The 15939-nt window shown below is 39.4% G+C and overlaps 1 protein-coding gene across 2 annotated transcripts; it reads left to right on the forward strand.

The window, feature by feature from the left end:
* The first annotated feature begins 240 nt into the window (after positions 1-240).
* Positions 241-15227, forward strand: pah (phenylalanine hydroxylase). Of its 2 annotated transcripts, none has more exons than XM_072377016.1 (13): positions 241-453; positions 1340-1459; positions 5716-5899; positions 8507-8595; positions 9075-9142; positions 10213-10409; positions 11184-11319; positions 11408-11477; positions 11598-11654; positions 12349-12444; positions 13227-13360; positions 13456-13571; positions 14684-15227. In XM_072377016.1, the coding sequence occupies exons 1-13, from the start codon at positions 256-258 to the stop codon at positions 14725-14727; spliced, it is 1509 nt and encodes a 502-aa protein (XP_072233117.1). In that variant the 5' UTR covers positions 241-255; the 3' UTR covers positions 14728-15227. The 2 variants fall into 2 exon arrangements, with proteins under 2 accessions (XP_072233117.1, XP_072233118.1); XM_072377017.1 differs by having other exon boundaries at positions 1343-1459.
* Positions 15228-15939: the final 712 nt, after the last annotated feature.

The following is a 15939-nucleotide window of genomic DNA, read 5'->3' on the forward strand; positions in this document are numbered from 1 at the left end:
TATATACCTTAAACCTTGGAACTGAAAAGGGTGTACTTCACTTTTACTGTTAATATGATCAAACTGCGCGTTTGTTTATTTTTATGTATGTAGTTTTTTTTCTACCTGTTCTCAGGTCAGTCAGGCTGCCCATAAAAAAAAAATAAAAAGAAGTTTTCGCACAAATCCCACAAGGAATTCAATCCAGCGGTGCGCAACAGGAACCAGATGTGCCATAATAATGCTGTTTCACAACAATCGCCCCGTGACATACCGATGCAGAGGGGGTGTGGCGTCACGTGGTCCACGTGCTTTTATAGACAGCAGCTGCTCACACAAACAGGAGTGAAGCTCTCGGCTCAGCATCAGCACGCACAGACTGCTTACCTGCACCGCGAGAGGATGGACGCTGCTTATAAGAGAGTGAACGGAAACCACAGCCCAGAGGCAGAGACAGGGGGCCCGGCAAAAGGGGTAAACCTCACCTATGGACATGCTTATCGACTGTTCTATCGACTTATTTGGGCTGTGTTGCCATTATTAATCATAATCGGGAGAAAATAATTTCTAATTTACTCTTTTAGATAAGTGTTTCCTTCTTTCCAATTTTTTTTTTAGTGGCGGCAGTAATGATAATAACGCTGCTCATAGCTGGAATATTCTGGGCACCGCACGACGACAAAGGGTAGAACAAAAACAGCTGATGCGAGTGGGAAACATATGTGCGCTTTCAAGTAGTCTGGATTTGTATTCTGCTCCCAAAACTGTCAAACATGAAGTGCTCCCGAAAGGACTTTGCGTTGTAATTTCAGGTGTTGGTTTGTGCGCACTTTTTAAACAAAAATACAATGGCTTCTCAAAAAATTAATTTAACCACATGTTGAAATGCTTTCTCGCCAGAGTGAGTCACCTGCAGAAGTTGCATACTATATATACTATATATATATATATATATATATATATATATATATATATATATATATATATATATATATATATATATAACCCGCAGGATTGTGGAGGAAATCTTGTGTTTTTTGTGATCTTTTGGGTCAAATCCACTGAGGACATAAGGGGCCTCTAAAGGTTAAAAGGTGGGAAAGCTTTGAGCTTTAAGTCCATGTCCTGATTGTAGAATGTCATGGGTTTAAACAACATTACACGCCCACCTGTATGGCTGCGGTTAAAAATGTTAAGATACTTCAGATTCCCACATATTCTCCAGGTTAAAAAACAGCTTGTATTTTGTAAGCTTATAACCGATTTGTTGCTAGAGTGAGTTAAAAAAAAAACAATAAAAAACTGTGCATAACTCCTGGCTGGAGCTGCATGTTTTTGTAATTTCATGTCTTTTTCTCAGCAGAAGAGAAGGGGCTCCATGTACCTGGAGGAGGAGACCAACAAATCCGGAGTAATCTCCTGCATTTTCTCCCTGAAAGAAGAGGTTGGGGCTTTAGCGAAGGCCCTGCGACTTTTTGAGGTAAAAGGCCCCATCACAAGCTGTAGTGTGGTGCTTTATTTCACAATGAGACTCTGATTAGCGAGTGGGGGATTGTTAGAAATAAGTCCACGTTTCTGAATTTCTCTTCAAGTGGACAAGATCGGCTTAAAATCCAATTTAAATTACAACAATAATCTGTGCTGTGTGAAATTACATTTATGTGATGCATTGTAATGACTGAGATCCGCAAAAGACACTTTTAAGAGAGTAAAAAGACTGAATGCTTAAAGGAATTGTTTAGTAATTAAGGTTTTCTTGCAAACAATTGAAAACAATTCACACCATCTTTGACCTCTCAGTGGATTAAATTTACAGAGAGCTTTTGGCTTGTGTTATCAGTTTAGTCATTTAACTGTGTAAAAAAACTATTCCTTTAATTATCCAATCAGGCAGAGACCAGGACTCGGTGACGCACTCTCCTGCTTCTTTGGTCCATCAAGTTACTGATTAACATTAAACAAAACAAGACATATTCGCAGGAAGTATTGTTTTAGATTCTAAATATATTTATAACATTGTAATAATCCACGCTATGATTTTAATTTGGTACGTAGTAAACTCCACCAGTGTTTGGGTGGTAAAATAACATTTATGACTATGAATTTGGTGCTCATTTGTTATCACTTTCATTACCCTGGCCTTTTCTGGCCCTTTGAAAAAGTAAACCAAACAAACGGTGCTTATCTCAGATGTTTGTGTATCGGTCGATTGCAAATATGGCAAGTAGCTCTGGCAACCACCTTCTGGGTTTCTGTAATAATAAATACAGAGCACCGACAGAAAATTCTCATACCTCTGTGGTTGTGAATTGATGGCTCGTGTCAATTCACAAGTTGGATTTTTTCGTTTTCTTCTTTAAACATTTAACAGGTAACTTAAAAGTCTGGATTTATATACAGATTGACATTCGAATCACTATGGATTTAGTTAAGGAAAAGTACCAGGTCATTTTTGTTATCCTTATCTTTTTCCTATGGAAATACTGGATCATCCTTTATGAAAGGAAAGGAGATAATGTCCTATAAATGCTTGCAACTGCAGTGTTCCAGCTTAAATTACAACCTTAATAATGACACAATATTTTCAAAGGCTTGTCAACATACAGGTAGCCTGCATGGCTGGGGTTAATTATCATTATTATGGTGTGTAAAGCCATATTTACACTGAAAAAGTGCTAACATCCACATGGCTTTTGGAAATAGTTAATTTAGTCTTGCATCAAATTACTCTACTCTTCAAATGACCCATGACTACTGTTGTAGTCATCGGTATTTATGGGCTGTGGCTACAATTGGTATTGTTTGGAACACGGGTGCACATTTTCATCTTCATTTTCATTGAGGGAGCTGCCCTCGGGGCTGTAAAAGTAGGCACAGCTCAGTATTTCTGTTACAGAAATACACATTTACTGATAGTAATGTGTCAAGTGGAGACCCTTAAACTGACAGCAGAAAACCTGCACACAAATAGACAAGATTGAGCGATTTTACCTGACTGCAGGAAAGCTAAAAACTCAATCTTTAGTCAAGCTGTGTGGGCTCACATCTAAGGTCCAGTCAAAAATAATGAATTACTATCTCAGGAAGTCATGATTATCAGAAGCAGCCTACAGGATGCAATGTAATACATAATCATTAGAATTTTTAGCAGCCACTGTGCTTACATCTTCTTGCTTGGAAGGGGAGGGTAAGTTGGGGCGATGCTTAGTTAGTTGCAATCTGCAGTTGTGCCACTAGATGCTACTACAACCCAAGTGTTGCTCTCGTAAAATGCTTACATTTAAATCTTATTCAAAAGCCTGTTACAAGCGTGTCCAATTACCATGCTGTTATAATACAACTATGGATGCACAGATATATCAACCCAGCATCGGAAGCAACTGAAATTCAGCCCAGTTTGTCCTGGTTGTTTTGCACTAACTTTGCCTTGAAACTGACAAGATTTATTTACATTAGTAAATATCAGTATTCGTAACAATTATTTTCTATAGTGCATTTTTCATTGTTTAGCTTGGCTTGACAGGGTAAACAATTGCATCAACTATCAGCCATTATCAAAACGACTGTCTTTAATATTGGTGTCGTATTGGCCCAGAATTTCCCAGCTGTTGCATCCCGAAATATAAATATAACGCGACAAAAACATGTCATTTCTGATTCATCAGTATCATCTGTTGTTTCACTTGATATCATTTTTGGATTTCTACTTTTAAATTTAGACTTCAGGAATTTAGTAGTTGCAACCACACGAAGGTCTGAGGTCTTTTTTCTTTTTCTTTTCATCATTGTCAAAATAACCTGTCTCTGTGCGTACGTGACTATATGACCGCCCCGAGTAAACAGTGATTGGCAACAATACACAGTTCTACTAAAGTACAGGTTGAACTTTCTGTGCCGGCAAAACACACTGAACTCTAAGACACACTACATTTAGCTCACTTTGAACACCATGTTGCAACAGCTGAGATGACTTGTGTTTTAGGTTAAAGATGCACATTTTTGTGGAGAAATTATGTTCTTCGGTCCTGCAGTTTCACACATTGTTGGGGGTGGAGATGTGGGTGTTTTGACTCGGATCAATACCAAATACGTGCCAAATGCTACCCTCAACTTGCAACAGTAAACTTTAGGATCCTCTTTGAACCTATGAGCTCCCTCCATACCAATCCTCCCCCTGCTCCACCCCTCCTCCTACTACCCTTGTTTTTCTAACTTTTCTATAAAACAGACCAAATGTCCCCCAAACCATCTATGCAAACTTCCCTCTCCTGCTGTGTTGTAACGGGTGCCAAATTCTCTCTGACTAGGAGCAAAAAAAAAAAAAAGCTTCTCGTCTTTAAAACACATATTTAAAGAGAGCTTATTTCCAGGAAAATCCTGGAAGTATGTTCTGATACGGCTGCTCTTTAAAGCCATGTGAAATCTATCATGTGCTCCCTCTAATGTCTAATCTCCACATTTTGTTCTGAAAGACCTCGCTGTTTATCCACATGGGACATGTGACGCGGCAGCATGGTTTTTTTGTGACGAGTCTGACCTTGACCTCACACCTCAGGCAAGTCAAGGGACAGCTCTGAGGGGTACAGACCCCACATCCTGCTGGGTGTAGGGTTTAGGACTTGCTGTTCTAAGCTGGACCAGGCCACCAGTAGTGCACATGACACAGCATTTTGCTTTTGCTCACAAACAGCAATATCTGTTAACATGCCTTGCTTTGTTTTTTTACCAAAAAAAAACCTGATAATGTCAACCAACTTTTAACAAACGTGCTTGCAAAAATATAATTCCATTTTAAAGTCACTAGATGAAACAAAAAGATAAGAATATTAGAAAAAAAATCAATCTCAGCTCATCTAATTTTCTTTATGTAGAGTAGATCTCATGTCGTTTCTGGCAATTCAAAGGGAAAACGATGGGTTTGTTATTATCCAATATGTGTAGAAAGTCCATAAAGTCATGTTTTTCTTTAAGATGCCAACCTGGATTCATCTTTGGTCATGCCAATAGTCACGCCAGAGGGAAGCATAACCACATGGTCCCACATAAAACATACTTAAATGGGGAATAAGATCCAGATGGGAGAAAACAGGAGGCCCTCCAGCTCACGCCCTCCTTGTTACTGAGCCTATAGTAGACCGAGAACAACATACACCCTGTTCCTCCCCAAAAGTTATATAAACAAAAAAACATTTTGACCATCAACATTGCTTTATACACATGGGAGAGATTCCTTTCATGTTGGTAATTGAGAAGGAGTTGTTAATTGCAACGAGAAAAGTTTGGAAGCCCATTGGTTTTGTATCATGCCGCAGGGTTTAAAATATCTCGATGTCAGGATGATTCATCTCAAAATTTTGCACTCAATAAATTCAATATATCCTGAACCCTTCATTGTGTCAAGTCCAGTCCGCCTGGCTTTGATTTAGTTTGCAGATAAAGTTCAAGGCTGTAGACAGGAGGTCATGCTTGACAACACAAAGTCTCATATATAGCCAACAATTTAGTAACTAAACACCACCATCTAGTGGTGAAAAAAGGCAATGTTGCAGTTTGCAACAGCAAAACCCTGCTTATTTGATTACAGCATGCAGTAATTTTTTTTTCAACCTTGTTTTAACAACGGATTTTTTTTTTATCTTCTAAAAAATCAATTCCACCCAAAGACGGGCACATAAACAGCTAACAACACCATACATCACCTATGTTCTCACCCCTTGTGTTCCATTGTTGTTGCAGGACAAGGGACTCAACCTGATGCACATCGAGTCCCGTCCATCGCGGATGAACAAAGAAGAGTATGAGTTCTTCATCAGTGTGGACTCCACCAGCTCTCAGGTCCTGGATGAGGTTGTTGACGGCCTGCGCACACAAATCAGCGGCCAAGTGTATGAGCTATCACGCAACAAACAGAAGGACACAGGTTAGTGAGTGTGCAGTTGTGGTATGAGGATGTCCAGCAAAATAACTTAAGCATTTTACAAATGGATACAATTATCAACCAGTGGTTTCAAATACAATAGGGTGCTTATAAATTGGCAAAAATATTAATGTTGTTCTTCTTACTTTTGCAATATTTCTCTGCATTCAGGCTGAACATGCGATAACCCTTATAATTTTAAGTAATTACATTAAGAACTTTGACTTGCCTTTGTGTATGATATTTGTTTGACAAATAAAATTGCCATAGTCTTACCTTCAAGATTCCCTGGACGTCTCCTCTGTTTGTTGAGAATGTGATGCTGTCACTTTGACCTCTTCAGACAGGTTTTTACATTTTTATTACCCATATTTCGTTTAGAATAAAGTGACCCGCTGAATTTTTAAGTAGATTTAAGCAGTAGCAGCCATTTTGCTGCATTTCCAGTGCCCAGAACATCATCAGCTGCCCGACAGTAAAACAAACAAGATTGGTGTAGAGTTTCCCTTCAGCTGATCTTTAGTTGCCTCAGAAACGATTATGTGAATCCTTTTTTGTAATCTAAGCTTAATTTAAAATAGCCTTCTAAAAACCTGAAGGTTTTCTAGAAAACTGTCGACTAAGACTTTTTATTTCTCAGCCTCTAAAGAAACAAGAAATATGAAAAAATACCTATTTTAGAGATTAAACATTCAGATTTGATCATAAATTAATGACTCTGGGCTCATGATTATTATCATTATTATTTTTTATACTTGTTTTTTATAGCAAAAGTGTGTATGGAAATGTATATACCGTACATACATACAGACACACACACACACACATATATATATATATAAATAAATACACATATATATGATACATAATATCAGTGTAAAATATACATTCAAAACTAAATTGTACAGAAAATGCAAAAAACCTTCTTTCTTGATTTGTTGAGGGAGTTACATAAAGCTGTAACCTGAGAGCTAACTATATTAAGTTAGCATGTGAGTTGAATTCAGCTTATTTGAGCCCAAAAGAACAGTCATTTTTTTCCCTTGTTGTTATCTTAAGATGGGTATCCTTGTAGTATGTTTGTTATTCCCCACTACTAATTGAAATAAGAAAAATGTTTAATTTAAAAGAAGAAAAGAAGAAAAGCTAGCTAACCAATAGCTAGCATACAGTAGTAAGCTAGTTTAGCAGAACTAACTGTGATCTTTCTCAATGATTTTTTTTTATTTAAGTTTATTTTTTCTAGGATTTGGTCTAGTTATTTTGCCTTTAAAGTGCCCCTTTTAAATGGAATACAACATAGTTTACTAAAATCTAACACATTGTGAAAGAATACCTATAAACATTAGCTGTTTTTGCCAAATGTGAACCTCATAGTAGGGCTAAAGGAAAAATTAGGGAATCTTTATCTGGACACCATAAATGCTCAGCTGAAATTCTGATATTTCAGTCTTGACCAAATCAGAGCACCAACACTGGCATTCGTAGACCCACAGCTAGCATGGCTTGGAGAAATCTAATTAAACTGACACTAATACTGCTTAAAAGGTTGATTTATCAACTTGGGACAGTTCTTGGTGTTGGGCTGCAGCCAGACTTGGTAACAGACAGAAAGTGTCGCCAATGAGACTGATGTCCTTTCTGCAGCATCTAGACCCTTTTATTAGTTGTTTCCAAAAAGACATTAGTTTAGCTAGTGAGGACCAACGGGGTTGCAAGAAACAGAGGATGCCTGTGTCTCATCCCCAGACTAACACAGACAGTGGTAACATGCCAAGGTCACGCCAGGCTGAGACAGACAGGGCCACCAAGGATCATCCTCTGGTCTCAGTGTAGACCCTGTGGTCTGGTGATCAGGGTCAAGTGAATGAGGGGGTATTTACAGCATGCTTTGGACACAGCCTGTTTATAGAGGAGTCTGGCAGGGGTCTGTTGTTCTCCTGGGGCCTCAGGCAGGACCACACTGCGCAAATCTAGATTAATGACAGGGGTCCAGTGTTTTCTGAGTGTCATAAATCCATATGAACAAGCAGATGCCCCTCATTTACTGTTCTGCTGAGTGTCAAAATGCAACAGTTCTGAAAAAAAAAAGTCCTGTAGGCAAAACACGTACATATCTTCAAAATGCTCATCAATATCCATTTGTGCTGTGGTCATTTGTATCACTTAAGTAGGAGAGAATATTCTTGTATTGAGACAAAAAATACATAGTTTAAATTGTTCGTCAGTTCATTGTTTGTTAGCCCACCATTTTGATGTGAAATAAATGTTTCAAGCAACACAAGTGCAAAAATCTACCAATCTACATCTACATTTTGCTTCTTCTAAGTGAATATTTGCCACTTTTTTCTATTTTCTTTCACTGTAAATGGACTATCTTTGGGTTCTGGACTGGCAGAAGATGTCACCTCACTGGAACAAGATCATATTTGAGTTTTCTGCTTGAAAGTTTTATGAAGCAATTTATTTTGTAAATTGTTTCAATGTATCAGAGATTAATTTGGCATCACATCTTGTATAAGGGCATGGAGGTAATAAAAAACAATATGTTTTTAAAACATTTATGTTTTTTATTAAAAAACATAAATGATTAATATCATTATTCTCCAGTGCCGTGGTTCCCCAACGACATCCAGGACTTGGACCGCTTTGCCAACCAGATCCTCAGTTATGGCTCTGAGCTGGATGCTGATCACCCAGTAAGTTCTGACTCATCTGTCACCTTCTGTTTAGCACATCCTGCCCACTGCATGTGTGTTTGTGTGAATACATGTCCACTCACACCTACATGTCTCATGAAAAGCAGGGCTGCGGAGATGACAGGGCGCACTCCACCATCTATTCTAATGGAAACTATGTAGACATACAAATTGATGTCATTGCTTTAATTGAGCCCCTATAATTATAGATAATTGCTCCCTTTTGCCACCGCCATTAAAGCAAAATGTATTCATCATAAGCTGAAAAACACTCTACAAAGGCTTCATTTGAATATGTATTTGCAAGCTGTTGTTAGAGACGGAGTGCATAATGCTGTCAAAGGCCACAGGGTTTAGCCTCGGCAGAGGATTTCCACTCTTTGATTTAGCTGTGAGCTGCCAGGCTGCGATCATGAGATCTAACGTGGCTCTCCTTTGTGCGTGCTTCTGTGTGTGTGTGTGTGTGTTTGTGTGTTCAGGGTTTCACAGATCCAGTGTACAGAGCCCGCAGGAAGGAGTTTGCTGACATCGCCTACAACTACAGACAGTAACTACACCTTTAAAAAAACAACAACTTTATACTGAAATTGTAGGGAGAAGTTGAAGCTGGAAAACATTTATTCAGAATAAATACCTCACAATAAGACCATGAGCCTTATGGGGTTTTTTGTGAAGTATTTTGTACAGGCACTACAAGAGCACCAAACCCACTGCAGTGCCAGCTAAGGGGGCCCTCTTTCACATAGTCTTAATTACTGTGATGCTGACTTGGTCTTGTTAATTTGCCTTTAAAGTGCCCCATTTTAAATTAATTACAATACAGTTTACTAAAGATCTAACAAAATATTAACGAATACCTATAAACATTAACTGTTACTAATGTAAACCTCATAGTAGGGCTCAGTGCCAGCTGACGGGGTCCTTTTCCCCCACATAGTCTTAATTACTGTGATGCTGACTTGGTCTTGTTAATTTGCCTTTAAAGTGCCCCTTTTTAAATTAAATACAATACAGTTTACTAAAAATCTAACAAAATATTAACGAATAACTATAAACATTAACTGTTATTTCCTAATGTAAACCTCATAGTTGGGCTCAGTGCCAGCTGACGGGGTCCTTTTCCCCCACATAGTCTTAATTACTGTGATGCTGACTTGGTCTTGTTAATTTGCCTTTAAAGTGCCCCTTTTTAAATCAAATACAATACAGTTTACTAAAAATCTAACAAAATATTAACGAATAACTATAAACATTAACTGTTATTTCCTAATGTAAACCTCATAGTTGGGCTCAGTGCCAGCTGACGGGGTCCTTTTCCCCCACATAGTCTTAATTACTGTGATGCTGACATGCACTGACATTTAGCGACGCCAGAATAAGGTCCAAAATAATAGCAACGTTAACGCTTGTCATTAAGTTGTCAACCACCGCAGCAATCTAAAAACATTAAATGATGTTTAGGTGTGAATTCTGAAGGTGGGCTTAATCTAACGTTGGTCTAAAGATTCAGATGAAGCAAACAAAGAAACCAATTTTAATGCACCCACGTTGGCTTCTAGGTGCGTGGCAGCTGTTTATGTACATTATCTAACTATTGTGATCTCATCTTTGTCTCAGTGGCCAAGTTATTCCCAAGGTGGAGTACACAGAGGAGGAAAAGGTCACATGGGGTACAGTGTTCAGGGAGCTGAAGACTCTGTATCCAACTCATGCCTGTCGCGAACATAACCGGGTCTTCCCCCTGCTGGAGAAATACTGTGGTTACAGGGAGGACAACATCCCACAGCTGGAGGACATCTCCAACTTCCTGCAGTGTAAGTTCTGTTCTGATGGGGCCCTTTAGATCCCGCGAAGATCAAGAAGATTTAAAGTGAGGCAGCCTCTAATTTTCTCAGTAGAACTGCATTCATTTTGGCTGCATTGCTTTTTTTGGTGCTTCATTAAAACTCTCAAATACAGTAAAGCATCCATCCATTCATTCATTTTGTGTACCCACTCAATCCAGTTCAGGGTCGCAGGGGTGCTAGAGCCTATTCTATTCCAGTTGCCATGGAGCGAGGGGCAGGGTAAACCCTGGATGGGCCCCCAGTCTTTCACAGGGCTACATAGAGACAAACAGGACAAACAGCCATGTGCAATCACACTCACTCCAAGGGTCAATTTAGTATCAGCAGTTAACCTAACATGAATGTCTTTTGGATGATGGAAGGAAGCTGGAATACCTGGCGAGAACTCACACATGCCAGAGAGTTCCTGGTTAGAATCCCGGCCAGGGCCTTTCTATGTGGATTTAACCTCATGCACTCCCCATTTCCCAAATCATCCAAAAACATGTATGTTAGGTTAATCAGTGATTCCAAATTGACCCAAGGAGTAAGTGTGAGAGTACAAATAGATATTATAATGTGTCACACAGTTGTTACATAACACAATACATGATACGTCATTCAGCTCATTTTGAAAACCTTACTGTGTGAATGTAGGGGGCAGGTCCGGTCCAAATGCTCCACTTCCTCTGTCTGCTCTGATTCAACACAACCAAACACTCATCCTCTGCTCTCTTTCATCTCCCCGCCACTCACCCGCAGCGTGCACAGGTTTTCGACTTCGCCCAGTAGCCGGCCTGCTTTCATCCCGGGACTTCCTGGCTGGTCTTGCTTTCCGTGTCTTCCATTCCACGCAGTACATTCGTCACAGCTCCAAGCCCACATACACGCCTGAGCCGTGAGTGTTGAGAGTTTGGGCATCGATCTGTAGACTAGAAAGAAAATCGTAAATAGCGTTTTTTTCTGTTTTGTTTCTTTAAATACAGAGACATCTGCCATGAGCTCCTGGGACATGTGCCTCTGTTTGCTGACCCTTATTTTGCCCAGTTTTCACAGGTAGTTGTCTTTTCAAAGCAGAATCTGTAACTTTTGCATCTGTTATATAGAGATTAAATACCCAAATACATTTTTTTTTGTTGTTTTTCAAACATATGTGCTCTATTCCACTCTCCACAGGAAATTGGTCTGGCATCTCTTGGCGCCCCTGATGAGTACATCGAGAAACTTGCGACTGTGAGTGTGTTGTAAAAAAGGTGGTCGCAGCAAGTAGCGTTTTAAAGTTTGAACTAAATAACAGCAAACAGGTGTAACAGCTCTCTCTCCTGAGATGAAACAATTGCGAGGCCGTCTTTGACCCATTCTTGTGATGAATTTGCTCTTAAGAGGTCATCGACACTGCGTGAGTTTGGATGATCTGAAACAAAAGCTTGTAGCTGTGAGAGAAACGCGGCGAAATGAAACGTCCATGACAGCGGTCATAGATCACATTGTCATGCGGTTTAACTACACGGGCGACACTCACATTCACAGACAACCTGGTGATAAAGCTGAGATGCTCTGTAAGAAAAACTTGCCATTAAGGCTAAGTGATTGTACTGAAGCTAAATCTGTTGATTACAACCTAAAGATGTCTGTAGTTTGAAGAAAATTAAAAAGTGATTTATGGTTGGCGAAGAAAATTGGTTAATCTCTAGGTCTGATGTGACTTTTTCTTTTCTACTTCCCTGTTTTGTTCTATCATATCACATACATGCACAAATATCACTCTCGTACAGTCTAAAGCTGTTTTGTAACCAGCATTTTCAATTCAAATGACCTCAGATTCTTGAGAAGCCAAACAAACCTCCCTCCTCTCTCATTTTGTGCGGATTCTGTCTTGCTTTTTGATGTACGGATCACATTTTATGAACCCTGTGCCCTCCCTCAGGTGTACTGGTTCACTGTGGAGTTTGGCCTGTGTAAGCAAGGCTCTGAGATCAAAGCCTACGGAGCTGGCCTGCTTTCATCGTTTGGAGAGCTGCAGGTAAGAGGAAGTTGATTCACATTAAGAAATAGCCTTCAGTGGAGCAAAGACCCCAACAAATTAATTGTAGGGCCACCAAGGATCATCCTCTGGTCTCAGTGTAGACCCTGTGGTCTGGTGATCAGGGTCAAGTGAATGAGGGGGTATTTACAGCATGCTATTGGTTGTTAAAACTTCTTAAAATTATCCCGTTAAAGCACATCAAATAAGATGATGAGAATACTGAGAATATATGTGATTTTAAATACAAAATACAAATTAAACCAGGTTACTATTCATTTGAATGGTCTTTGCTTTTATGGCAATTTTGCCTGGTTTTGCATAATAATTCAACTTAATTAGTATGTTTTATTGAAAACTTGTTACGCAGTTAAATAGCATCAAAACCTGCAAATTGGGCTTGACTATTGTTTTCTGAGTGCGTCAGCAAAACACAGTTTGCTTTATGTGGTGCATGTTACGGCACATTCACCTCGTTTGCACAACAGCAGATGAGCGGGGAGTGGGTTAGTGGTCCACTCAGATTCGGGTTTAATGTGTCACTGGGGGAGTCGGCCTGCTGGGCCGGCGGGGTGGCAGAGAGAGGATGAGCAGCACGCTAATCGAGGTCACAGGTTACATCAGCTGCTGTCAGCAGAGGATGTGCACTCTGTCAAAGCCCTGACTCATGCTGCACTTCCTGCTTACTTGCAATAGAGACACTCATTCAGAAATGTGAAACAATATTTTAGATAAAACTGAAATAAAAATGACGCATCTTTGGCTGGGTTTTTTTCTCTCAGTACTGCCTTACAGACAAGCCCAAACTCAACCCCTTCGAACCTGAGAAGACCAGCCTGCAGAAATACCCCATCACAGAATACCAGCCTGTTTACTTTGTCGCAGAGAGCTTTGAAGATGCCAAAGAGAAAGTGAGGTAAGACAGGTGCACATTACATTGTTATTTTTTGCAGAGTGTGTGTGCAGTGAGGTCCGACTGTGTGCTGACCCCGTCTCTGTCTGTGTCTACAGGAAATTTGCAGGCACTATCCCCAGGCCCTTCTCAGTGCGCTACAACCCCTACACCCAGAGTATTGAAGTGCTGGACAACACCCAGAAGCTCAGGAACCTGGCGGACTGCATCAACAGTACGCTCCACTTTAGCATCAGTTAGCATTGTGCACAGTTCCATCTCCTTTTCTGCTTTACTGAGGCCCATCAGGACATTTTTAGGGCTTTCACGAGCAAATGCAAAGAAATCTATAAAAACATTTGGGGATCTTGTCTCAAAAGAGATTTCACAGAATAATTTTTTGTCAGATATGTTTTAGTACACTCTACAAAATTGTAACAGGTATGCAATTTACATTAAATTGCATTAAGTCAGTCACAGTTGTTCAAGGCTTAAGAAAAATACATGCTTAGGTTTAGATATCACAGTAACACTACATGCATTTGATTATGGATACGCGGGTTAATCATGGCCGCCTCACATCCTGCGTTTGTTAGGCGTTCTGCTTGTGCTTGTCCACAGAAATGAACGTGTTCACAAGCTGCAAAATGTGTCTTTGCCAATACACAGTACAGAATATACTTGTGAAAATAGGATTTCCGTTTTGGAAATGGAGTGCGGGTGGCATATTTTTTTCTGGCCTGAGTCATCGGGTTTGCCCCCTCGTGGAATAGTCTGGTAACTGGCATAGTATACAGGAACAATTACGCCCACAACGTAGCTTAAATTGCTGAATATTATCACAACTATCACTGTATTATTGTGAATTACAGCAAAGTCTAAAAGAACAGATCATTTTCAGGAAGTTTTTAAGTTATTCTTACACTTGCTTTTTTTATTCCAAGTCATATATGTTAGATAAATATTGTTTAATCAAGACAGCACGATGCTGTAGATCTAGAAAACTTTGTGTTGCATGAACTGTATACTTCTACCTTACTGTCATCTTGCGGTCCATCAGATTTATCTTGCAACTCCTGTATTCAAAAGGCAAAAAAAAAAAAAAGAAAATAGAAAAAATGAACCCTGATCATCAATAGGTCAGGTCTCAGTCTAAAATAAGCACTGTGGGCAGTTAGCCAGCTAACTGCAGAACATAAGAGAGCTATATTTAATCACCTACTTATGAAATCTATTGATGTGCTCCTCATTTTTCAGCCGGACGGGAAAAATAACAACCTTTAGGCTATTTGAGACTCCTTGGATTCATTTTGTTTTACACTTTGCCTTTTTTTTTATCCTCTTCAGATGAAATGGGGAAATTGTGTGAAGCCCTGGGCAAACTGGACTGACTGTACATCCAGACGTATTGGATCTCTTCTCTCCTTCATCAAACGGTTGCTAGGTTATTAGCCTGCTTGCGGGACTGCTTAGCTTGCTTAAAAATGAGCTTTCCTTGTATTAGAACAAATATACAAGTTAGATGATGACCATATTAGTGTATTCCAGCCAGTAGGAAACTGTATTTTAGTGAATAAAGTGAATTAAGCTTTGTATGGTACTTAAAGACAATAGAAAGTAATGTGTTACAGTTAGTATTACACCCACATGAATGTTACTGAATTCATTTTCAGTGGGTGTTTTTCGTTGTTTTTTTCTCTTGGATGACTTTAATGAATTAAAAATCCAAAGTGAAGATTTTGCCTCTAATGTGATGCAGCACAGCCGAATTTATCTGATTATTTCTATGCATTTCAAGGGAAAAAAAAAGACTAAAGACTGTCCTCAGATAAATGAAATGTTTTGTATGCATGAAATAAAGCAAATAAACATGAATCCTCTGAGACGTTCATTTGTTCATGTCCTCTGTCCTTTCGGGTTCGTACACAGCGTTTTTCAGATGGAAAGTTGTTTGTGTCCTCGAGTGCAACTTTGCTTCAAATACAACTTTAATCTAATATCATACAAAAGGACGGAATTTAATCCACACCGATTTATACTTCTCTTTCTGTACATGTGAATGAATATGTTTTTACTTTGCATTTTGGTCACTTCTTTGCATAAAGCCTCTACTGAGCTGCTTCATCCACCTCATTTAACAGTTTCTTTATTTCAAAGGGCATTTTCACAACTTTTCAACAGACTCACGTTGTTAAATGAGAGGTTTACCTTACATCTGCATCACAAGATCCCCCTGCTCTGTGAATCCAGCCCTCATTCTTTAAATGAGGGGTAAGGATAATGCTTAAACTCTCATTACAAGTATCATTATTCTTATTATTCATGCAGTTTAGTTGCTTGTTGCTCTGGAAATGTAACGTCATGTGGGTGAAGCTGTGCACTTAATTGAAAGACATGAGTCCAAATGTTGGAGCTGCAACACTGCAGTGGAGGTAGGTTTCAGTGTCTGCTCAGTCAAATTTCCTCTCAAAAACTCCAAAAGCAGAGTACTTCACTCTGAATTGCAGTCGGTTCAACTGTCAGTCACGTAGATTCAGGATGAGTTCACTGTCGCCTGCTGCGGGTTTGTTCTCAAGGCCAGAATTTTTCATAAATATGCCGAT

The sequence above is a fragment of the Leuresthes tenuis genome, unplaced genomic scaffold (genome assembly GCF_036924035.1).
Source record: "Leuresthes tenuis unplaced genomic scaffold, fLeuTen1.0.hap1 SCAF_23, whole genome shotgun sequence".
Lineage (NCBI taxonomy): Eukaryota > Metazoa > Chordata > Actinopteri > Atheriniformes > Atherinopsidae > Leuresthes > Leuresthes tenuis.